A 26,880-nucleotide genomic window follows, 5' to 3' on the forward strand; every position below is an offset into this window, starting at 1 on the left:
CACCTGGCAGTCTGACGAACTAATCTGGGTTTGGCGGATGCCAGGAGAACGCTGTCTGCCCCAATGCATAGTGCCAGCTGTAAAGTTTGGTGAAGGAGGAATAATGGTCTGGGGACGTTTTTCATGGTTCGAGCTAGGCCCCCTTAGTTCCAAAATCAAATCAAATGATATTTGTCACATGATCCGAATACAACATGTGTAGACTTTACCATGCCGTGAAATGATAACCTACAAGCCTTAACCAACAATGCAGTTTTAAGAAAATAAAAGTTAACAAAATATTAACAAAATAAAATAAAGTAAAAAGTAACACAATAAAATAACAATAACGAGGCTATATAATAACGAGGGTACCGGTCCTGAGTCAATGTGCCGGGGTACAGGTTAGTCGAAGTAATTGAGGTAATATGTAAATGTAGGTAGGGGTAAAGTGACTATGCAGATAATAAACAGCATGTAGCAGTGGGGGGGTCAATGCAAATAGTCCTGGTGGCCATTTGATTAATTGTTCAGCAGTCTGGAGTAGAAGCTGTTAAAGAGACTTTTGGACCTAGAATTGGCGCTCCGGTACCAGTTGCCATGCGGTAGCAGAGAGAACAGTCTATGACTTGGGTGGCTGGAGTCTTTGACCATTTTTGGGGCCTCCCTCTGACACCTCCCAGTATAGAGGTCCTGGATGGCAGGAAGCTTGTCCTCAGTGATATACTGGGCCGTACGCACTACCCTCTGTAGCACCTTACGGTATGATGACGAGCAGTTGACATACCAGGTGGGGATGCAACTGGTCAGGATGCTCTCGATGGTGCAGCTGTGGAACTTTTTAACGATCTGGGGACCCATGCCAAATCTTTTCAGCCTCCTGAGGGGAATAGGCATTGTCGTTCCCTCTTCACGACTGTCTTTGTGTGTTTGGACCATGATAGTTCGTTGGTGATGTGGACACCAAGGAAGTTGAAGCTCTCGACCTGCTCCACTACAGCCGCATCGAAGTGAAAGAGGGTGTGTTTGGCCCTCCTTTTCCTGTAGTCCAAGATCAGCTCCTTTGTCTTGCTCACGTTGAGCGAGAGGTTGTTGTCCTGGCACCACACTGCCAGGTCTCTGACCTCCTCTCTATAGGCTGTCTATTAATTGTCAGTGATCAGGCCTACAACCGTTGTGTCGTGCTAGGCCACACAGTCGTGGTAGTACAGGGAGTACAGGAGGGAACTAAGCACGCACCCCTGAGGGGCCCCCGTGTTGAGGATCAGCGTGGCAGATGTGTTGATGCCTACCCATACCAACTGGGGGCGGCCAGTCAGGAAGCCCAGTCAGGAAGTCCAGTTGCAGAGTCCCAGGGTCCTTAGCTTTGTGATGAGCTTTGTGGGCACTATGGTGTTGAACGCTGAGCTGCAGTCTATGACCAGAATTCTCACATAGGTGAGGTAAGTAAGGGCAGTGTGGAGTGCAATTGAGATTGTGTCATCTGTGGATCTGTTGTGGCGGTATGTGAATTGGAGTGGGTCTAGGGTTTCTGGGACAGTGTTGATGTCAGTGAATGCACTTTCCAGTTAGTCTGCGCATGCTCTGAGTACACGTCCTGGTAATGCTGTCGTGCATGCTTCAGTGTTGCTTGCCTCGAAGCGAGAATAAAAAGCATTTAGCGTGTCTGGTAGGCTCACGTCACTGGTCAGCTCCTGGCTGTGTATCCTTTTGTTGTCCGTAATAGTTTGCAAGCCCTGCCACATGTGAAGGGAAATCTTAACGCTACAGCATACAATAACATTCTAGACAATTACGTGTTTCCAACTTTGTGGCAACAGTTTGGGGAAGGCCCTTTCCTGTTTAAGCATGACAATGCCCTTGTGCACAAAGCGAGGTCCATACAGAAATGGTTTGTCGAGATCAATGTGGAAGAACTTGACTGGCCTGCAAAGAGCTATGACCTCAACCCTATCAAACAGCTTAGGGATGAATTGGAACGCTGTGCCCGACCTCACTAATGCTCTTGTAGCTGAATGGACGTAAGTCCCTGAAGCAGTGTTCCAACATCCAGTGGAAAGCTTTCCCAGAAAAGTGGAGGCTGTTATAGCAGCAAAGGGGGGACCAACTCCATACAAATGCTCATAATTTTGGAATGAGATGTTTGAAAAAAGCAGGTGTCCACATACTTTTGGTCATGTAGTGTACGTTCAGCTGAGTGGCCATTAAAAGTGGCCTTGACCAGCATGATCAAGAGAATAGAACGCGTATTCGTCAAGCTCTGAAGGGTTTTGGTTTCTCTTCAGTGAACATGTCACTGAGGGAAAAGGTATTTGTGTTACACCTCCATCAAATGACGAGAGAAAGTGCTGCTGGTACTTGAAAAAACATTGCCTTTTTTTTAATAGACAAAAATATACACATTTAGAGCAGGGAAAAGCCAAATTGCACAGAACATAAAGTCTTGTGTTTTTTATCGTCAGCATTCTCGAAAAGCCTTGTATGTCCATATTTGGCCATTTATTTCCTTTTTACATAGATTGAAATTAATCATTCCCCCTCTATGTACTGTGAAAACTATATGACTCTAGGACCAATCAAAGTAATTCAAAATATCTTGGAAACCTACATGACTACACCACTGCTTTTTCAATTGCTGAAAAGTTAACTGTTTTGGAGTACAAAGTTATCCAAGGCAGCAACAGTTGTTTTTGCTGGGTGGGTTGTATTAAGGGAGCTTGTGTGCAGGAGAAATTCAGCCACATGGGGTACAATTAAAGTTCAACAAAAAGTGGTTATTTATTATTAAAGCCAAACGTTTTCGTCAGCCTTCATGACAAGCACTCTTATGAAGGCTGCAATGCCAAGATTGGTTTGAATAATATATGCATGAGTAGAGCAACTTCATGCAAAGTGAGGCCCAGTCTAATCAATAAAGACTTGGGCCCCAATGCAATCCAACTGAATTATGACCATATCCCCCCCCCCCCCCCCCCCCCCCCCAGGCCCACTGTGTGATTCAAAAAGGCTTACCTCTTCTGCATGGACATCACACAGCTTGTTACCAGACAGCAGTTTATTTTTCAAGCTCTTGTTCTGCAAATAAAAAAAGAATTAAGAAAAGGTGGTATTAGTTCAGGGTTGATATCGTGTAGTTATGAAGCTTGCACTGCTTTTCTGTTTCATCTGCAGTGACAAGTGCAATTATATTAGACGATCATACAAGCCAGTTTCGACTCATCAGGCCTAAGTATTGACTCCAGAACACATTTTACAACAGTACATGAGTTAATCAATGATATAATTAGCTAATCCAAAGCCTATTATTCAACCTCTCTGTTTAACACAAGCAGTATGAGAATAACACGACTAAGCATTGAATAATCACTAATGAACATGAATCAATAGAAACCGCTGATAGCATGAGAGAGACATACACAGGTGCACTATTGTACATCTATAGCTTAATTGTTTCTTCACTCACGCAGATGCATCAAAACAACATGTGCAGGGACACAACACAGAGCAGTGGTGCCGACTGACTGGCATGATGTAAGATCTGAGAGGCTGCCTTACAAAGCACAGGTTTTCTGTACCAGCGAAGAGCCCTTTTCCTGAGAATTGCTATATTGGAGGCTTTCTATGTTGGTCATATAAATATAAAAAATGCTGGTTCCATGCACTTTATCATAACTTTTCCTATGCATAACTATGCATGTACATGGTACTATAGTTACATAGGTAGCAACCTATTTGCATGTAATTACAGTGTAGGCAAGCACAGCTCAAGTGTAATTTAGTAAGGACCAATAGCATATCAAAAGACAGGATTATTATTATTTTTTTTTAACTCTCTCTCTCCCTCTTTTCTCTTTCGCTCTCACACACAGAGTTAATGAGGTGGAATGACAGCACTATGTGAGCTAGAATTGGCCGGGCATACATTCCAGACACTTAAGAAAGAAGAAAAATGGCAGCTGTCATACAAGGTGATGTGTGCCTGCCAGAGAACAGACCGACAGTGAAATTTAGATCCAGTAGAGCTCATATGTCATGGGGTATTATGCCAAATGAGATCCAGTGAACCGCAAATGTCATAATATGTTATGCACCAAGTGTTGCCATATTGGGAGGTTCTTATTTTTCAGAGTAAATAACTCACAGACACTAGAGAAGCTTAACCAAGTTTAATTCTGCCCAACGGGTCTTTACAGCTGTAATTCAGACAGCCAAACATTTCTCACTGTCACATGTATATATATCCCACTTAAGACACTCCTCCTTCTCTCCAATCCTTACATCTTATGGTTTCACAGGAAGAGGGTAACAGGATACTACCTCACCTCCTGACCTCAACCCCTCCTTTACCCTAGTCCACAGATGTCCATCTACCTCCCCTATAGCAATCATTTGATCTCCTCACGTCCACCTAGCACAATCCAGAGCCACTCTGTCTTCCAACAGATCTCACTCCTTAATATACTACGCCTCTGATCTATCATATCTTTAATATCTCAATGTTCAAAATGTCAAATCCAACAGAGCCATGCGAGAGCTTCATAATACAACAGTGTGTGAGACATTACCCTTTATGATCATACTTTCCTCTATATGTATTGTTGCACTTACGCCGCTATATATAGGTCTGCACAGGACTGATTGCTCCCACAGCATTTCATAACAGCCTGTTTCTGTCCGACTCCCGACCGCTACCGCAAGAACTGGTCCCAAACCCAACCGCAGTCCTGCAATGTTATTGTTCTCCCCGATTGGAAGTTACAGTCTTGTCCCATCGCTGCAACTCCCGTACGGACTTGGAAGACGCAAAGGTCGAGAGCCGTGCGTCCTCCGAAACACGACCCTGCCAAGCCGCACTGCTTCTTGACACAATGCCCACTTAACCCGGAAGCCAGCTGCACCAATGTGTCAGAGGAAACACCATACACCTGACAACTGTGACAGCGTGCATGCCCAACCCTCCCCTAACCCGGACGACGCCGGGTCAATTGTGCGCCATGTCACTACACAGCAAGGAATTGAACCGGCATCTGTATTGACATAGCTAGCACAGTGATGCAGTGACTTACAAGCTGAGCCCCTCGGGAGGCCCCGAGATGTTATTTTTAGGAGTATAGTGCATTCAGAATGTATTCAGACCTCTTCCCTTTTTTCACATTTGTTACGTTACAGCCGTATTCTAAAATGTATTAAATACAACAACAAAATTCTCAAATGTATTAAAAATGTAAAACAGAAAGACCTTATTTACATACAGTACCAGTCAAGGGCTTTTCTTTATTTTCTACAATGTAGAATAATAGTGAAGACATAACAACTATGAACTAACACATATGGAATCATGTTGGGGCGGCAGGGTAGCCTAGTGGTTAGAGCGTTGGACTAGTAGCCGGAAGGTTGCAAGTTCAAATCCCCGAGCTGACAAGGTACAAATCTGTCGTTCTGCCCCTGAACAGGCAGTTAACCCACTGTTCCTAGGCCGTCATTGAAAATAAGAATTTGTTCTTAACTGACTTGCCTAGTAAAATAAATGTAGCATATTTGAGATTCTTCAAAGGAGCCACCCTTTACCTTGATGACAGCTTTGCACACTCTCAACCAGCTTCACCTGGAATGCTTTTCCAACAGTCTTGAAGGAGTCCCACATATGCTGAGCACTTGTTGGTTGCTTTCCTTCACTCTGTGGTACAAACCATCTAAATTGAGTTGAGATCAACTAATTGTGGAGGCTAGGTCATCTGATGCAGCACTCCATCACTGACCTTCTTGGTCAAATAGCCCTTACACAGCCTGGAGGTGTGTTGGGTAATTGTCCTGTTGAAAAACAATGACAGTCCCACTAAGCACAAACCAGATGGGTCAGCGTATTGCAGCAGAATGCTGTGGTAGCCATGCTGGTTAAGTGTGCCTTGAATTCTAAATAAATCACATCAGTGTCACGAGCAAAGCACCCCCACACCATCACACGTCCTCCTTCATGCTTCACTGTGGGAACCACACATGCAGAGATCATACGTTCACCTAGGCCGCGTCTCATAAAAACACGACGGTGGGAACCATAAATCTCAAATTTGGGCTCATCAGAAAAAAGAACAGATTTCTACCGCTCTTTGTCCATTGGTCGTGTTTCTTGGCCCAAGCAAGTCTCTTCTTCTTATTGGTGTAGTGGTTTCTTTGCAGCAATTTGACTATGAAGGCCTGATTCATGCAGTCTCCTCTAAACAGTTTATGTTGAGAAGTGTCAGTTTTATTTGGGCTGCGATTTCTGAGGCTGGTAACGAACTTCCCTCTGCAGCAGAGGTAACTCTGGGTCTTCATTTCTGTGGTGGTCCTCATGAGAGCCAGTTTCATCATAGCGCTTGATGGTTTTTGCGACGGCACTTGAAGAAACGTAATATTGCCATAATATTGACTTATCCATTTACCAAATAGGACTATCTTCTGTATACTACCCCTACCTTGTCACAACTGATTGGCTCAAACGCATTAAGAAGGAAAGAAATTCCACAAATGAAGTTTTAACAAGGCACACCTGTTCATTGAAATGCATTCCAGGTGACTGACTACCTCATGAAGCTGGTTGAGAGAATGCCAAGAGTGTACAAAGCTGTCATCAAGGCAAAGTGTGGCTACATTTACATTTAAGTCATTTAGCAGACGCTCTTATCCAGAGCGACTTACAAATTGGTGCGTTCACCTTAAGACATCCAGTGGAACAGCCACTTTACAATAGTGCATCTAAATCTTTTAAGGGGGGTGAGAAGGATTACTTTATCCTATCCTAGGTATTCCTGAAAGAGGTGGGGTTTCAGGTGTCTCCGGAAGGTGGTGATTGACTCCGCTGTCCTGGCGTCGTGAGGGAGTTTGTTCCACCATTGGGGGGCCAGAGCAGCGAACTACTTTGGCTACTTTGAAGAATCTCAAATATAAAATATATTTGTTTAACACTTTTCTGGTTATTACATGATTCCATGTGTTATTTCATGGTTTTGATGTCTTCACTGTTATTCATCTATCCCAAGATGGCATAGCAGTCAGACATCCTTTGACCTCGTCTATATTTCCACCTTTCTTCGCATATCTTTTATATATTTTCAAAACACTCTCCTGCAACCCGCCTCACCAATTAAAAAAAAAACTATTATTTACCTCAAATCTGAAATCCACAATAGAAGCTAGCCAGAAGCTAACCAGAAGCTAACCAGAAGCTAGGCAGAAGCTAACCAGAAGCTAGCCAGTTTACTGGCTAACGTTAGTATTCAGCTAACCACGGTTTGTGGTCATCAGCTATCCTTTAGCTCGAAATTCTATTGCCAGTTTTGTACAACGCGTCACTATAACTATATCGATTTTGCCAATTGGATTGATCTCATCTACCACAAGGAACCCCACTAATCTACCGATGGAAACGCACGAGGTGGCTAAAAACAGACCTCCATCCTATGCTAGCTTGCTACCGATGGCCCGGCTAGCTGTCTGAATCGCTGTGACCCCAACCAACCTCACTACTCACTGGACCCTTATGATCACTCGACTAAGTATGCCTCTCCCTTAATGTCAATATGCCTTGTCCATTGCTGTTCTGGTTAGTGTTTATTGGTTTATTTCACTGTAGAGCCTCTAGCCCTGCTCACTATTCCTTATCCAACCTTTCAGTTCCACCACCCACACATGCGATCACCTGGTTTCAATGATGTTTCTAGAGACAATATCTCTCTCATCATCACTCAATACCTAGGATTACCTCCACTGTATTCACATCCTACCATACCTTTGTCTGTACATTATACCTTGAAGCTATTTTATCACCCCCAGAAACCTCATTTTACTCTCTGTTCCAGACGTTCTAGACGACCAATTCTCATAGCTTTTAGCTGTACCCTTATCCTACTCCTCCTCTGTTCCTCTGGTGATGTAGAGGTGAATCCAGGCCCTGCAGTGCCTAGCTCCACTCCTATTCCCCAGGCGCTCTCTTTTGATGACTTCTGTAACCGTAATAGCCTTGGTTTCATGCATGTTAACATTAGAAGCCTCCACCCTAAGTGTGTTTTATTCACTGCTTTAGCACACTCTGCCAACCCGGATGTTCTAGCCGTGTCTGAATCCTCGCTTAGGAAGACCACCAAAAATTCTGAAATTTTCATCCCTAACTACAACATTTTCAAACAAGATAGAACTGCCAAAGGGGGCGGTGTTGCAATCTACTGCAAAGATAGCCTGCAAAGCAAAGTTCTGTCCTACTATCCAGGTCTGTACCCAAACTATTTGAACTTCTACTTTTAAAAATCCACCTCTCTGAAAACAAGTCTCTCACCGTTGCCGCCTGCTATAGACCACCCTCTGCCCCCAGCTGTGCTCTGGACACCATATGTGAACTGATTGCCCCCCATCTATCTTCAGAGCTCGTGCTGCTAGGCGACCTAAACTGGAACATGCTTAACACCCCAGCCATCCTACAATCTAAGCTTGATGCCCTCAATCTCACACAAATGATCAATGAACCTACCAGGTACCACCCCAAAGCCGTAAACATGGGCACCCTCATAGATATAATCCTAACCAACTTGCCCTCTAAATACACCTCTGATGTTTTCAACCAAGATCTCAGCGATCACTGCCTCATTGCCTGCATCCGTAATGGGTCAGCGGTCAAACGACCTCCACTCACCACTGTCAAACGCTCCCTGAAACACTTCAGCGAGCAGGCCTTTCTAATCGACCTGACCAGGGTATCCTGGAAGGATATTGATCTCATCCCGTCAGTAGAGGACGCCTGTTTTTTAATTTTTTTTAAATGCCTTCCTCACCATCTTAAATAAGCATGCCCCATTCAAGAAATTTAGAACCAGGAACAGATATAGCCCTCGGTTCTCTCCAGACCTGACTGTCCTTAACCAACACAAAAACATCCTATGGCATTCTGCATTAGCATTGAACAGCCCCCGTGATATGCAACTTTTCAGGGAAGCTAGAAACCAATATACACAGGCAGTTAGAAAAGCCAAGGATAGCTTTTTCAAGCAGAATTTTGCTTCCTGCAACACAAACTCTAAAAAGTTCTGGGACACTCTAAAGTCCATGGAGATATGAACACCTCCTCCCAGCTGCCCACTGCACTGAAGATAGGAAACACTGTCATCACCGATAAATCCACTATAATTGAGATTTTCAATAAGCATTTTTCTACGGCTGGCCATGCTTTCCACCTGGCTACCCCTACCCCGGTCAACAGCACTGCACCCCCCCCCCCCCCCACAGCAACTCGCCCAAGCCTTCCCCATTTCTCCTTCTCCCAAATACAGTCAGCTGATGTTCTGAAAGAGCGGCAAAATCTGGACCCCTACAAATCAGCCGGGATAGACAATCTGGACCCTTTCTTTCTAAAATTATCAGCCGAAATTGTTGCCACCCCTCTTACTAGCCTGTTCAACCTCTCTTTCGTGTCGTCTGAGATTCCCAAAGTGGAAAGCAGCTGTGGTCATCCCCCTCTTCAAAGCGGGGGGACACTCTTGACCCAAACTGCTACAGACCTATATATATCCTATACCGTCGTTCTAAGTTCTTCGAAGGCCAAGTCAACAAACAGATTCCTGACCATTATGAATCCCACCATACCTTCTCCGCTATGCAATCTGGTTTCAGAGCTGGTCATGGGTGCACCTCAGCCACGCTCAAGGTCCTAAACAATATTTTAACCACCATCGATAAGAAACAATACTGTGCAGCCGTATTCATTGACCTGGCCAAGGTTTTCGACTCTGTCAATCACCACATCCTCATCGGCAGACTCGACAGCCTTGGTTTCTCAAATGATTGCCTCGCCTGGTTCTCCAACTACTTCTCTGATAGAGTTCAGTGTGTCAAATAGGAGGGTCTGTTGTCCGGGCCTCTGGCAGTCTCTATGGGGGTGCCACAGGGTTCAATTCTTGGACCGACTCTCTTCTCTGTATACATCAATGATGTCGCTCTTGCTGCTGGTGAGTCTCTGATCCACCTCTACGCAAACGACACCATTCTGTATACTTCTGGCCCTTCTTTAGGCACTGTGTTAACAATTGCCATACAACTCTCTTTCCGTGGCCTCCAATTGCTCTTAAATACAAGTAAAACTAAATGCATGCTCTTCAACCGATCGCTGCCTGCACCTGCCCGCCTGTCCAACATCACTACTCTGGACGGCTCTGACTTAGAATATGTGGACAACTACAAATACCTAGGTCTGGTTAGACTGTAAACTCTCCTTCCAGACTCACATCAAACATCTCCAATCCAAAGTTAAAGAATTGGCTTCCTATTTCGCAACAAAGCATCCTTCACTCATGCTGCCAAACATACCCTTGTAAAACTGACCATCCTACCAATCCTCGACTTCGGAGATGTCATTTACAAAATAGCCCCCAATACCCTACTCAAATTGGATGCAGTCTATCACAGTGCCATCCATTTTGTTACCAAAGCCCCATATACTACCCACCACTGTGTCCTGTACGCTCTCGTTGGCTGGCCCTCGCTTCATACTCGTCGCCAAACCCACTGGATCCAGGTCATCTACAAGACCCTGCTAGGTAAAGTCCCCCCTTATCTCAGCTCGCTGGTCACCATAGCAGCACCCACCTGTAGCATGCGCTCCAGCAGCTATATCTCTCTGGTCACCCCCAAAACCAATTCTTCCTTTGGCCGCCTCTCCTTCCAGTTCTCTGCTGCCAATGACTGGAACGAACTTCAAAAATCTCTGAAACTGAAACTGGAAACACTTATCTCCCTCACTAGCTTTAAGCACCAGCTGTCAGAGCAGCTCACATATTACTGCACCTGTACATAGCCCATCTATAATTTAGCCCAAACAACTACGTCTTTCCCTACTGTATTTATTTATTTTGCTCCTTTGCACCCCATTATTTCTATCTCTACTTTGCACATTCTTCCACTGCAAATCAACCATTTCAGTGTTTTACTTGCTATATTGTATTTACTTCGCCACCATGGCCTTTTTTTTGCCTTTACCTCCCTTATCTCACCTCACTTGCTCACATTGTATATAGACTTATATTCCTACTGTATTATTGACTGCATGTTTGTTTTACTCCATGTGTAACTGTGTTGTTGTATGTGTCAAACTGCTTTGCTTTATCTTGGCCAGGTCGCAATTGTAAATGAGAACTTGTTCTCAACTTGCCAACCTGGTTAAATAAAGGTGAAATTTAAAAATTTTAAAAATTCTACAATGTAAAAAATAGTTAAAATAAAGAAAACCCTGAAATGAGTAGGTGTGTCCAAACTTTTGACGCGTACTGTAAGTATTCAGACTCTTTGTTATGAGACTCAAAATTGAGCTCAGGTGCATCCGGTTTCCATTGATCATCCTTGAGATGTTTCTACAAATTGATTGGACATGATTTGGAAAGGCACACACCTGTCTATACAAAGTTCCACAGTTGAAAGTGCATGTCAGAGCAAAAACCAAGCCGTGATTTCGAAGGAATTGTCCAGACGAATGCCACTCCTCGGTAAAAGGCACATGACAGCCCGCTTGGAGTTTGCCAAAAGGCACCTAAAGGACTCTCAGAACATGAGAAACAAGATTCTCTGGTATGATGAAACCAAGATTGAACTATTTGGCCTGAATGCCTTCTTTGGAGGAAACCTGGAACCATCCCTATAGTGAAGCATGGCGGTGGCAGCATCATGCTGTGAGGATGTTTTTCAGAGGCAGGGACTGGGAGACGAGTCAGGATCGAGAGAAATATGAATGGAGAATGGTACAGAGATCCTATATGAAAACCTGCCCCCAGAGCACTCAGGACCTCAGACTGGGGCAAAGTTTTACCTTCCAACAGGACAACAACCCTAAGCACACAGCCAAGACAACGCAGGAGTGGCTTCGGGACAAGTCTCTGAATGTCCTTGAGTGGACCAGACAAAGCCCGGACTTTAACCCGATCGAACATCTCTAGAGAGACCTGAAAATAACTGTGAAAATAAATGGTCAAAAAAGTGTCAAACCAAAGAAGACTCGAGGCTGTAATCGCTGACAAATGTGTTTCAACAAAGTACTGAGTAAAGGGTCTGAATATTTATGTGATATTTCCGTTTAGTTTTTTTAATACATTTGCAAAAAAAATATTCAAAACTGTTTTTGCTTTGCCATTATGGGGTATTGTGTCTAGATTGATGAGGGAAAAAAACTATTTAATACATTTTAGAATAAGGCTGTAACGAAACAAAATTTGGAAAAAGTCAAGGGGTCTGAATACTTTCCGAACGCACTGTATGTGATGCAGCTAACTTGCCAGATATGGTCCCAACAATTTTGCGCCCTATGGATAATATCAAAGTGCAAAAATGCAGTGCAGAAATAGGTTAAATTACCAGAGATTCTCACATGGCCCATTATATTAGGCTATCTGTATTACTGGGGTATATCAGCCAATATGATAGATGTAGTTTGAAGAGAGCAGAGTTGGAGACTTTTTTTTCTCTTGAGCTATTTTTATAGCCTACCTTTTAGAAGTGGGATGATTTTCAGACAGAGGAATATAGGTGATCAATACTTATTTCTAGGCAATGTAGTAAACTATAGCCTAATCATATTTAGGAAGTACATTTCCTTGGAAAGAATACTACCCCGTGTTTTTCCGCCCATGCATAGGCTATACCTTACTTTATTTCATTGAGAACACACCGCACCGGATCTCGCAGGAATGGCTACTGAACTTGAAGCAGCCAGAATGATGACAGCAACACTTGCTACGTTTTGCATTTAGGGTGTAGCCTACCTTTTAGGAGGAAGATTTGCAGGCAGAGACAAATAAATTGGTAATCAATACAGGGCTTGAACACTATTACAGACTACAAAGGGAAGCACAGCCAAGAGCTGCCCAGTGACACGAGTCTACCAGACAAGTTAATTACTTCTATGCTTGCTTCGAGACAAGCAACACTGAAGCATGCATGAGAGCATCAGCTGTTCTGGACGACTGTGTGATCATGCTCTCCGTATCCGATGTGAGTAAGACCTTTAAACAGGTCAACATTCACAATGCCACGGGCCCAGACGGATTACCTGGATGTGTAGTCCGAGCATGCGCTGACCAACTGGCAAGTGTCTTCACTGACATTTTCAACTTCTCCCTGTCGGATTCTGTAATACCAACATGTTTCAAGCAGACCACCATAGGCCCTGTGCCCAATAACACTAAGGTAACCTGCATATATGACTACCGACCCGTAGCACTCACTTCTGTAGCCATGAAGGCTGGTCATGGCTCACATCAACACCATTATCCCAGAAATTCTAGACCCACTCCAATTTGCATACTGCCTCAACAGATCTACAGATGATGTAATCTCTATTGCACTCCACACTGTCCTTACCCACCTGGACAAAAGGAACTATATGAGAATGCTATTCATCGACTACAGCTCAGCGTTCAACACCATAGTGCCCTCAAAAGCTCATCACTAAGCTAAGGACCCTGAGACTAAGCACCTCCCTCTGCAACTGTTTCCTGGACTTTCTGAACGGCCACCCTTGGTAAGGATAGGTAACAACACATCTGCCACGCTGTTCCTCAACCCTCAAGGGTGCATGCTCAGTTCCCTCCTGTACTCCCTGTTCACCCATGACTGCATGGCCAAGCACGACTCCAACACCATCATTAAGTTTGCCAACGACACAACATCGGTAGGCCTGATCACCGATAACGATGATAACAAAGACAGCCTATAGGGAGGTTGTCAGAGACCTGGCCATGTGGTGCCAAGATAACAAGCTCTCCCTCAAAGTGATCAAGACAAAGGAGCTGATTGTGGACTACAGGAAAAGGAGGACCGAGCGCGCCCTCATTCTTATCGACAGGGCTGTAGTGGAGCAGGTGGAGAGCTGCAAGTTCCTTGGTGTACACATCCCCAACAAACTATCAAAGGTGTCCATCTATGCTGATGACTCAAGTTTTATATTAAGCCTGCAAGCTAGACCCTGCAATGTCTCATTGAAGATCTAGATACCTTTTATGGAATCTCTGGACTAAATCCTAATTATGATAAGTGTACAATATTAAGTGTTGGATCTTTTAAAAAATACAACTTTTACATTACCCTGCAGTTTACCTATCAAATGGACTGACGGTAAAGTAGACATACTTGGTATTCATATCACAAAAGATACAAATAAACTCTCCACAATGAATTTCAATAGAAAAAAACTCCTTAATCATCTCAGTTTATTCACTAATTTATGGCGCTGCCTACTCCTGATGATTCATTTTTCAAATCATATAAGCAGAAGTATTTTGCTTTATCTGGGATGATAAACCAAACAAAATAAAGGGTGCCCATCTATATAATGAATAGGGTGGGTTGAGATGATTAAATATAAAATCACTAAACCTCTCTCTAAAGGTGTGACTTATTCAAAAGTTTTACTTGAACCCTAAATGGTTCTCAAGTAGATTACTAAGAAAAGCTCATCCATTGCTTAAAAATTGCCTTTTTGCCTTTGTGCAGATTGCCATGTCTCATTTTTGATTGATTGAAAATGACCCTTTTTTCAAAGTATCTCTCTTTTTCAAACAAGCATTTAGCAGCTGCCTACAATTTCAATTTCACCCCCTTAAAAAATAGAACAAATATTATGGCTATACTCAAATGTGCCGGTTGATAAAATACCTGTATTTATGGGAAAGATGTTTGAAAAGGGTACTTTGTTTTTAAATAATATTGTCAATTGGAATGGTAGGGTTATGTCTTTCATGGAGTTATCAGAATTGTACGAGAAGGTCTGCTCAATCCAAGATTACAGCATTACCCCAAAAATGGAGGAGGCAGGTGGCAGCGGGAGGAGGTAGGGAACTGGTCTGTCTGTCCAATATAAAGGATCAAAACTGGCGGAGGATTTTTTTTTGCATAAATAGGAAAGTATACAAGTGTCATTTGAGGATCAGGATGTTGAAAGCTGTGCCATACAGATTGCAAAATAGTTGGGAAGAGATTTTTTATGTACCGATCCCATGGTTGATATATATATATATATAAAACAACACGGGATTAACTGTGCTTTTCGGCTAAAATTATTAGATATAATTCTTGCCACCAACAAAAATATATATATTTGGGGCGTACAATCATCGAAGCTCTGCAGATTGTGTTGCGAGGATACATAATCAATAGACCATTTATTTTGGTATTGCCCTCAGGTAGCCTGTTTCTGATCTCGGGTTCAGGAATGGCTGAAAATGCATAACATTGATTTAAAATTGACCCTAGAAATAGTACTGTTGGGAGATCTGGAGTGACCGGGTCAGTCAATTACTAATACTCTTAGTAAAAGTATTTATCTTCAACTCGCAATCTGTGGATTCTATTCGATTAGATAGATTGAAATTGTATGTTAAACATCACAGCATAGTTGAAAGATATATGGTGCGTAGATATCCGAAGAGGGTGGCCATGTTGGGATGTGGAATTGGAGACGAGTGGGAGTGGAGTTGCTGGGCGGAGGATAGAATGACGGTCAAAGATAAAAGTAGAAAAATACAACCAAAATGCTGGGCTGGTGGCCTGGCAGTTGGGAGCTGGTGGCTGATGGATTGCTTGTTCGGTTCCCCGTTTTTGACCTTGTGGGAGATCTGTCAACGTGCCCTTGAGAAGGGTGTTGACCCTGGTTGCTTCTGTGTGTCGCTCTGGATGGGAGTCCGTTAGATGACTAATGTGATGTAGTTGTTGCTTCACTGCAAGTATATTGCATGTTTTAAATATTCAATAAAAAATTAACTATAAAAAATGTAAAACTATCATGGTCCAAACACACCTAGACAGTCGTGTAGAGGACATGACAAAGCCTATTCCCCCTCAGAACCTCAAAATGTTATGCAGCTGCACCATCGAGAGCATTCTGACTGGTTGCATCACTGCTTGCTATGGCAACTGCTCGACCTCAGACCATAAGGCACTAAAGAGGGTAGTGCGTACGTTCCAGTACATCACTGGGGCTAAACTTCCAGCCATCCAGGACCTGCATTGCCCCCCTCTTTTACTCTGCTGCTACTCTCTGGTTATTATCAATGCATAGTCACTTTAACTCCACCTACATGTACATATTACCTCAATTACCTTGACTAACCTGTCCCCTGCACATTGACTCCGTACCGGTACCCCTGTATATAGCCTCGCTACTGTTATTTTACTGCTGCTCTATAACGATTTGTTACTTATTTTTTTACATCACTTATTTTTCTTAAAACTGCATTGTTGGTTAATGGCTTGTAAGTAAGTGTTTCACTGTAATACCTGTTGTATTCGGTGCATGTGATAAATACAATTTGATTTGATTTGATTTGTATGCCTAGTTATTTTCCCCGGATTCTACTCTTTTCTACTCTCCCCTCTGTTGGACAGGGACCCTCTAAAATCAGTATGTCTACTGAGAAGGACTCAAGTTATTTTAACTGCCAGTTTATCGTTTTTCACTGTACACTTGGCATTTTAAATGATTTTCTCCCTGTATGAATAAATTAATACATTTTGGTTTGACCTTTTAAGCTGTTCAGTGTGCTTATGTACTGATCATCAAGCTAGCAATGCAGCATGAATATTGCAAAGCACAACTAAGACATGCCATTAGTAAGTGCTTAAGGGGTGTCTGTCCAAATTATTCTGACAATTTAGTGAATGGGAGGGTAGATAATGGACCACATTATTTTCTACCTCTTCAGTGAATTAAAGGATTACTTACGGATTTTTGCAATAAACCCCTTTAGCTACTTCCCCAGAGTAAGATTAACTCACTGATACCATTTTTATGTCTCTGCATGCAGTTTTAAGGAAGTTGCTTACTAGCATTAGTGCAATGACTCGATGTCTATAGTAAATGCTAGCATGCTAGTAGATACCATAGACTTCCAGGAATTGCTAGTTAGCATTGGCTTGCAAAACTACCTGCAACTTCCTTCTGCAGAGACAGACAAATTGTATCCATGAGTTCATCTGACTCTGGGGAGGTAGATAAAGGGCTTTATTGCCAAAATCCCTAAGTATCCCTTTAAGGTTTCATACACAAAATGACAAATGACAAATCCTGGGATCAGATTTGACATTTGGTCCTTTCATTTTTATTTATTATCATTCGCTACAATGACAAAGTTTGACGGTCAGGGAATCCAGGCTAAATCAGCAAAAGATGGCTGCTTAAATGCCTCATCATATCTCTCTTCAACTTGTTAAAGTTGCAGGTGCAGATGTTCGCTAGAGGATGATTGGAAGAGACACGTGTCACCCTCATCTAAATGGTCACCAATGAAAGCATCATATAAAACTTCCATTGATCCTCAGAACTTTTCATACCCCATTTCCACCTGTCAGAGGGATCTCCTTCACACTCACTGCAAAGAGATTGAGTAGCTCATGGATCAGCTGTCTCCTACAGAAGTTCCTCTCTCATAGACTGTCATATCACAGCAGAAACGGTGTCTGTGTCGATTGCTCAATCATTTTCTAGCTTTAATCCCAAAATGCACATCCTCAGCCTTAAAAGTAAATTATAGAAGATGAGTTTACAGCAAATTGCAGTCATAAAGATTTTCTGGTGACATGATCGGTTGAAACTGATACTTGGAAGGGCTGATGTGAAAGGAGCATGGTTTGTAAATTATTGTAACACATCACACCCACCGACAACATATTTAAATTCTGTTTCAGTGAACAATCAATCCAAACTCAAGTCAAAGTCTTAAAAAGTTCTTAAAGTCGAAGAAGAAGACTAAGAAGAACAAGAATAAGATCAAGAACAAGAACAAGACCTCTATGCGCTAATATTTTATTCAAAAAGGAAAAACATGTAGCTTAGCTAAGGTCTGGTTCTAATTGGTGAAGAAAGCTTCTAACCTTGTAAAGGAATTGGCGGAGTCAAGGTCTTTACAAAGAGCTCATCAGAGCACCGGATCAAGTGGAAACCCAGAGGTCTGAGTGTCCTGTCTTCATGGCAGACATGGCAATAATCTTACCAGGTCACTTAATAAATCAGGCAGTTTCAGAGAGAAATATAAAATGGTCCCACTTTACACTAAGGGGTGGTTTCCCGGACACAGATCAAGCCTAATCCTCAACTAAAACGCACATTTATTGGAGAATCTGTTGACGCTTTTTGGTGCATGCTTAATCTGCATCCGGGTAACCACCTCCTTGTGTGCAAAAAAATATGTAAATACAGTGTAGTTACACAGGTAGGTACAGTGTAACAATTACTATTACTATTACCATTTCAAATGTATATAGCGATACATAGTTTGCCACAAAAATCATTAGTAAGATGAAAAGCTGATGGCCTTCAATGCCAGACCTTTCTAGCTACAGTATCAACAGAGGCCCTGCCTACAAAGTTTAACTAAGGAAGTGTCCCTGATATTGAAGAAAAACAAGGTTCAATATGAATCAGCATCTGCAAGGCCCCATATTACTTATTAATGTGCCCTGGGAGATTCTATCCAGAATGGTTGGCAAACAGAATGGCGATGTAAACAGTTAATTCCATCCCCATTCAGATGTGTTTCATTGCGAGGGGTACTCTCTTTCAATAGTGATAACATGTTCTATGTGTACGTTTATACAATGTGGATGAAGAGTTACTTGTCTAACAGAACACGAAAGGTGTTCTTTAATGGAAGCCTCTCAAATATAATCCAGTTAGAATCAGGAATTCCCCAGGGTAGCTGTTTAGGCCCCTTGCTTTTTAAATGTTTTACTAACGACATGCCACTAACTTTGAGTAAAGCCAGAGTGTCTATGTATGCGGATGACTCAACACTATACACGTCAGCAACTACACCGACTGAAATGACTGCAACACTCAACAAAGAGCTGCAGTTAGTTTCAGAGTGGGTGGCAACGAATAATTTAGCCCTAAATATTGCTAAAACTAAAAGCATTGTGTTTGGAACAAAACACTCACTAAACCCCAAACCTCAACTAAATCTTGTAGTAAATAATGTGGAAATTGAGCAAGTTGAGATGACTAAACTGCTTGGAGTAACACTAGATTGTAAACTGTCATGGTCAAAACATATTGATGCAGTAGTAGCTAAGATGGGGAGAAGTCTGTCTATAATAAAGCGGTGCTCTGCCTTCTTAACAACACTATCAACAAGGCAGGTCCTATAGGCCCTAGATTTGTCGCACCTTGACTACTGTTCAGTCGTGTGGTCAGGTGCCACAAAAAAGGACAGGAAAATTGCAATTGGCTCAGAACCGGACAGCACGGCTGGCCCTTGGATGTACACAGAGAGCTAATATTAATAATATGCATGTCAATCTCTCCTGGCTGAAAGTAAAGGAGAGATTGACTTCATCGCTACTTTTATTTATGAGAGGTATTGACAGGTTGAATGCACCGAGCTGTCTGTCTAAACTACTGGCACACCCAACTACTGGTACACCCAGCTCGGACACCCATGCATACCCCCCAAGACATGCCACAAGAGTTCTCGTCACGGTCCCCAAGTCCAGAACAGACTATGGGAGGCACACAGTACTACATAGAACCATGACTACATGGAACTCTATTCTACATCAAGTAACTCATATAGGCAGTAAAATTAGATTTAAAAAACAGATTTAAAAAAACGTATGAAACAGCGGGGACTGTGAAGCAACACTAACATTGGCACACACACACACACACACACACACACACACACACACACACACACACACACACACACGCGCGAATTTAGTACTGTAGATATGTGGTAGTGGTGGAGTAGGGGCCTGAGGGCACACAGTGTGATGTGAAATCGGTGAATGCATTGTAATGTTTTTAAAATTGTATAAACTGCCTTAATTTTGCTGGACCCCAGGAAGAGTATCTGCTGCTTTTGCAGCAACTAATGGGGACCCATAATAAATACAAATATTGACTCCAGACTCAACTGAGAGGCCTTATTATACCTGCTGATGACATTGAATGGAAGTATTTACTTATTGCCTAGTGTCACTTTGGGCTTTGTGACAACTTGAGTCCATTTGACATTCAAGTTATCTATCAATCGCTTCCAGGTGTAGGGTGTTAAATTAGTCCTGCTCCCCCTCCGGTAATAGGGACAGAAGCGCAAGCCAGGGTGGCCCACTATCTACTCTCCTATTCGCATATTTATCTCAAGCCCCTTACTGATTAAATAAGGTACTGCCGATAATAAGGGAATTTAAAATAGTAGCCACAATCCAGTTATCTATGCAGATGACATTTCATTAATTATAACAGGACTGGAAGGATATATCTCTGTTCTGTACTGTAATTGATTAAAAAATGGCTTTCAGCAATTTCCCCAGACTTAAGACACATCCTAATAAGACTGAGGAACTTCTGTTCTTATATGGTTATTTTAGACATACATTTGTTTAAGCCTTTAGAAAGTCAATGCCAATGGTTTGACACAGTGAGATTAGAACACATCTGAAATCTAAGCAAACTACTTCCATCTGGCCTCAGTGGCATTGCAGAGTGTAGTAAAAGCATGTCCATGTCCAATGACATACATTGTCTGATAGGATATGACAAAACTAGGATACCTCTCTGACCTACACAGTAGGAATGCACAACAGGTGAAACATCTGTGTCTAGTGAAAAAAAGACACCCAAAGATGTCAAGATATTTTTCATGATACATCTAATGTAGGATATGGCCAAGACTCGAAATGCCAAAGCTACAGCCGCCAAAGTAGTTCTCAGACGCCACTATCTACTACTGATGACCCCTCTGTATCAAGCTACAAAGACACTCACAACTGGAGAGATAGATCTGGCACAGGAAAAATCCAAGACTTATAATGTCAACGCTACAGCGACCAACTGATAGTGGAGCGCTGGCCCTACATAATGTACTTATCAAAGTGTTCACAGAGCCCATTTACAGTGCTTCTGACTGCCAGCAGAATTCTCAGAGGTTCTGCCCAAATACAACTTCAATGAACTGTGTAAAACATTTTCAATTGTAACTCTCCCAAATAACCAATGTTTATTTTCTGATTACAGTACAATTTGACTCACTCCTACATTGGTCAGACTACCGGAAGCACTATTTAACAAGCCTTTATTTGGCATAGTGATTGGTGTGATTGTGTGCCTTGCAAGTATTTTTAAAGACGTGATCAAGGATTTATACTGAACAAAAATATAAATGCAACATGTAAAGTGTTGGTCCCACATTTCATGAGCTGAAATAAACGATCCCAGAAATGTTCCATGCGCACAAAAAGCTTATTCCTCTCAAATGTTGTGCATACATTTGTTTACATCCCTTTAAGTGAGCATTTTTTCTTTGCCAAGACAATCCATTCACCTGACAGGTGTGGCATATCAAGAAGCTGATTAAACAGCATGATCATTACACAGGTGTACCTTTTTCTGGGGACAATAAAATGCCACTCTAAAATGTCTCAAGTTTTGAGGGAGAGTGCAATTCACTTTTGGCATGCTGACTGCAGGAATGTCCACCAGAGCTGTTGCCAGATAATTTAATGTTAATTTCTCTACCATAAGCCGACTCCAACGTAGCTTTTGAGAATTTGGCAGTACGTCCAACCGGCCTCACAACTGCAGCCCACTTGTAACTACTCCAGCCCAGGAACTCCCCATCCGGCTTCTTCATCTGTGGGATCGTCTGAGAACAGCCACCCGGACAGCTGATGAAACTGAGGAGTATTTCTGTCTGTAATAAAGACCTTTTGTGGGGGAAAACTCCTTCTGACTGGTTAGGCCTGGCTCCCCAGTGGGTGGGCCTAAGCCCTCCCAGGTCCACCAATGGCTGCCTGCCCATTCATGTGGAATCCATAGATTAGGGCCTAGTGAATTTGTTTCAACTGACTGATTTCCTTACATGAACTGTAACTCTGTAAAATCATTGAAATTGTTGCATGGTGCATTTCTATTTTTGCTCTTTTCTAAATTACCAGCTAATTATAGTTTTTTTTTACTTAGAACTGTGGCACACAAAGGACTGTATCCTTTCATCTCCATGGTGACCACAGACAAGAATCTTGTATCTTCCCTCCTCTCATCTCCAAGCTGGCTCTCTCACCATAATGAACTTGGTGCTTGAGGTTTGAAGACCATCTAATTGGTCATTATGTAGTCCAATCATTGCCTCATTTACAGGTAATTTAGACCAATCTGTTGTACAACATTACAGCCATGTCCAATGTTACTCTCTGATGTGAAAACATCAACATTGACTGGAGTACTCCTAGGTTTGCTGGGGTCGCTTATGTTGCCTCTAGAGTTTGTTCTGGGAGTTTGGTTTTGTAGTCACACACCCCTGCACAGTATTTCCCCCTTTTTGTTTTAGTAGAGCTAATAATGTCATAGAATGTTCCCTGACCTCCCTCGGGCAGTGTGAACTCTCTACCTCTCACCTGACTTTTTCATTGAATATTGTGGTAGCTTCTCATTTCTTTACCCAGGCTTTATCATGCTGCAAACCGTTGTGACTTCTGATTGATTACTTTCTTCTCCTCTGCCCTGGGGCATATGCCCTTAAACTATAGGATCTTGCGCCAGCCACGCTGCAGCCAGTAACTGCTCCCAGGTTGGCCAATTAGAAGGTCCCACGACACCAGCCCTGTTCAAGGCCCCGAGGCTCTGACGAATTCAGTGCATCCAGTGGTATTAGGGCTCATAATAGGCCTCTCCACCAATTACATCATTCAACACTGACAGAATAAGGCCCTTGGTTGCCAATGGCTATCTGTGACCTTTGCAATCCAAAATGACAGCATCATATAGATTTAGAAAAGGATATCGAAACACATTACAAGTTCAAGTGATGTCGATGACCATATCATATGATACGATTACTAAGGCATTTCTCTGATGACTGACATGAACATAACATTTACAGGTCACGGTGATCATGAATTAGAAATGAGTCAGCCACGAGTCAGTAGGTGGGGAGAGCACAAGTACCTCCTGTTGCAGGTCCTTGATTATTTTGGTCTTTTTCTCCATCTCCATCTTGAGGAACTTGATCTGTAGGCGAAATAAATCAAATTAATGACATGTGTTTTCTGACAGACTGTCAGCCACATCTAAAATGTTGTGACATTTACATGAAAGGTATCATGAAGGTAGTAACTATCATCAACCATGCCAGCTATTCCTGCCTGCACTGGATTTCATCCTACTGTATGTTGTTGATGTTCTTGCTCTATCTTCAAAACAGTTCTATACATCTCAAGGTCAAACAACTTCAAATGATTCTCTGCCTTTAAAGCAGACTTCCTGCTAATGCTCCAAGTACCCCCATATGGTCATATTACACCGTTTTTACTGCTATTTTAGTTAGCTTCTAAAGATTTACAAAAACACGTATAGAACTATGTAAAATATTATGATTCACTGCTGGTTTTGACTACGATTTATCGGAAATGGGTGTATAGGTGGATTGACTGTTGGTGGGGTTGCTGTTTCTCATATTGGAGGCATTTATGCCCACGGTGGGCGACTGATTATTTTCCACTGTGTGATTAATATAATAGCCCATATGCTCATTGTGTCAGAGTGATATCTTTGTTTATCGCAATCTTTTTATCGTAAGCTTGGCATGTCTCTGTAGCGCAGCCATTCCTCGTGTCCTGTATCCTGTACTGCAGTGTCCTGTAGTGCAGCCATTCCTCGTGTCCAGCCTCAAATGGCTGATGCAGATGGCAGCCCACTGCAGTGCAGGACTAAATCTAAAAGACTGGATAGCGGTAGGGGGGGAGAGATTCCAAATCCGATTCTGCTTTCTGTTTCACCTCTGCGACGAAGGATTCTAAGGGAAATGTTGTCCTTCAATGAGGTCATTGAGATTGTCCCAGGGAGGAAGGGGAGAGAATTCAAGGCCCAGCTGACCTCAGCTCTGAAGGCACCCGGGGGACTTGAAACTATGGCTAGGTGGTTGACACACTAATAACATCACAGTTCATGTTGGTGCATCTGGAGTTCATGCCTCTGCCCATGGGTAGGTCGATAACACATCCCAGCACAACGTTCCCTTTGGGCTGCGGCACGACACAATGAAAGGATGGATGTAAAATAGAAAACTGTAGCATGCTACATTGTTAACATTTGACATGTTCAATTGTGTTATTACAGTATAATTAATTCATATGACTTACTGATGAATCGGAGCAATAAGCCTGAGCAGTGTTGGAGAGTTTATTGTGTTTCCAGAGCTATTATACAATGAAACTGTATATTGCAATGCACAGCATTTGCAACTAGTGTTACAAATATAATGCCACATTTGCTATGATAGTGATGAAATAACCAGGCCAATCTTTTTCATCATGTTGTAATACCTTTTTGGAATGGCATGCCTCCAACTGGGAAATTCAATCATACATTTTTGTGTGTGGTTTATCTATTGGAGTTTGTGTACCTATTTTCTTGGCCTACCTAAAGTTGTTAATATTTCTGAAGTCTATTTACATGCAGCATCACTCCTTAACTTTACTGATGTCCGTTTTGTAGACTAGTCATCCAGAGGTAATACAATTGGATCTGTGATTTATTGACAAGCACCACAGAAAGCTAAGACAGTTATGGGTTTTGGGTCATCTAGTGTTGTTGCTACTGTCTCGTCTAGAGTAGCATTAATCCATGAATGGTTGTCATTTTTGGGGTGAAAATTCATGAAAGGTGGGCCTAATGTTCAATTATGCAGAGCAACTTACACACTAGCGTAGCAGAAATCAGCTCCGGGGGCCCATTGTGCCCGCCATCTCACACCTAGAGTGCATTTGGAAAGACCCCTTGACTCTTTTTAACATTTTGTTACGTTACAGCCTTGTTCAAAAATTGAATAAATGGTATTTTCCCTCATCAATCTACACACAATAACCCATCATTTCAAAGCAAAAACAGTTTCAGACATTTTTGAACATTTGTTAAAAATAAAAAACTTAAATATAACATTTACATAAGTATTCAGACCCTTTATTCAGTACTTTGTTGAAGCACCTTTGGCAGTGATAACACATTTATCCACATTTTGTTACTTTACAGCCATATTCTAAAATTGATTAAATGCTTTTCCCCCTCAACAATCTACACACATTACCCCATAATGACAAAGTAAAAACAGGTTTTTAGAATTTTCTGCAAATGTATGAAGGAAAGAAAATGAAATATCACATTTACATAAGTATTCAGACTCTTTACTCAGTACTTTGTTGAAGCACCTATGGCAGCGATTACGGCCTCGAGTCTTCTTGGGAATGACTCTACAAGCTTAGTACACCTGTATTTGGGGAGTTTCTCCCATTCTTCTCTGCAGGTCTTCTCAGCTCTGTCAGGTTGGATGGGGAGCGTCGCTGCACAGCTATTTCCAGGTCTCTCCAGAGATGTTAGATCGGGTTCAAGTCTGGGCTCTGGCTGGGTCATTCACAGACTTGTCCCGAAGCCACTCCTGCGTTGTCTTGGCTGTGTGCTTAGGGTCGTTGTCCTGTTGGAAGGTGAACGGTCGTGCCAGTCTGAGGTTCTGAGTGCTCTGGAGCAGGTTTTCTTCAAGGATCTCTCTCTACTTTGCTCCGTTCATTTTTCCCTCGATCCTGACTAGTCTCCCAATCCGTGTCGCTGCAAAACATCCCCACAGCATGATGCTGCCACCACCATGCTTCACCGCAGGGATGGTGCCAGGTTGCTTCCAGACTTGATACACTGCATTCATCCCAAAGAGTTCAATCTTGGTTTCATCAGACCAAAGAATCTTTGTTCCACATGGACTGAGAGTCCTTTAGGTGCCTTTTTTTGCAAACTCCAAGCGGGCTGTCATGTGCATTTTACTGAGTAGTGGCTTTCGTCTGGCCACTCTACCATAAAGGCCTGATTGGTGGAGTCTTGCAGAGATGGTTGTCCTTCAGGAAGGTTCTCCCATCTCCACAGAGGAACACTGGAGCTCTGTCAGAGTGACCATCGGGTTCTTGGTCACCTCCCTGACCAAGGCCCTTCTCCCCAGATTGCTCAGTATGGGCCAGTCTTGGTGGTTCCAAACTTCTTCCATTTAAAAATGATGGAGGACACTGTTCTTGGGGACCTTCAATGCTGCAGACATTTTTTGGTACCCTTCCCCAGATGTGTGCCTAGACACACTCCTCTCATGGAGCTCTATGGATAATTCCTTTGACCTCATGGTTTGATTTTTGTTCTGTGGGACCATATATAGAAAGGTGTGTGCCTTTCCAAATCATGTCCAATCAATTGAATTTACCACAGGTGGACTCTAATCAAGTTGTAGAAACATTTCAAGGATGATTAATGGAAACAGGAGGCACCTGAGCTCAATGTTTTAGTCTTATAGGAAAGGGTCTGAATACTTATGTAAATAAGATTTTTTTTTTTTTTGCAAAAAAAATCTAAATCTTTCGCTTTGTCATTATGGGGTATTGTGTGGATTGATGAGGGGGGAAAAAATAATGTAATCCATTTTAGAATCAAGCTGTAATGTATGAATACTTTCCGAATGCACTGTATGTCTAAATTATATTAATTTTGTAAATAAATAATTTTGACAGTAACCCTCCTTTTTAATTTCCACATGTAGCAAGCAAAGTGTTTCTGTTGTCCAAGCTACATGGCAGTAGGTGAGTCAGAAAGACAATATAGTTTTCATGCATCTAGTTAGCCTATTCTTCAGCGGCGCCGGTAGCAGTCCGCCTCGGCCTCCTCACCTAATTGGCTATCAAGTTTTTTAAAAGTTTGGTGAATCAGGTTAGACTCGGATGGAGAGTGATTGCGTTGTTCAATATGAATAAACAAAAGTCAAGACCAAGTTGTGCACAAAAACGCCCTAAAAAGCTTTATCTGATCAAGCTCACGCCAAATTACCGAAGATAACCACATCACCAAAGCTACCAACTCCTCGACTGATGAAAAAC

General features: G+C 42.4%; 1 protein-coding gene across 1 annotated transcript in view; it reads right to left on the bottom strand.

Annotated features, from left to right (window-relative positions):
• LOC115112062 (leucine zipper protein 2-like) overlaps positions 1–26,880 on the bottom strand; it is a 194,568-nt gene that overhangs the window by 44,725 nt on the left and 122,963 nt on the right. The window contains exons 5-6 of the mRNA XM_029638774.2: positions 22,928–22,990; positions 2,992–3,054 (exon numbers count right to left, since the gene is read on the bottom strand). Coding sequence (XP_029494634.2) covers positions 2,992–3,054; positions 22,928–22,990 — 126 coding nt within the window. The remainder of the gene's footprint in view (positions 1–2,991; positions 3,055–22,927; positions 22,991–26,880) is intronic.

This window comes from Oncorhynchus nerka, linkage group LG27 (assembly GCF_034236695.1).
Source record: "Oncorhynchus nerka isolate Pitt River linkage group LG27, Oner_Uvic_2.0, whole genome shotgun sequence".
NCBI lineage: Eukaryota > Metazoa > Chordata > Actinopteri > Salmoniformes > Salmonidae > Oncorhynchus > Oncorhynchus nerka.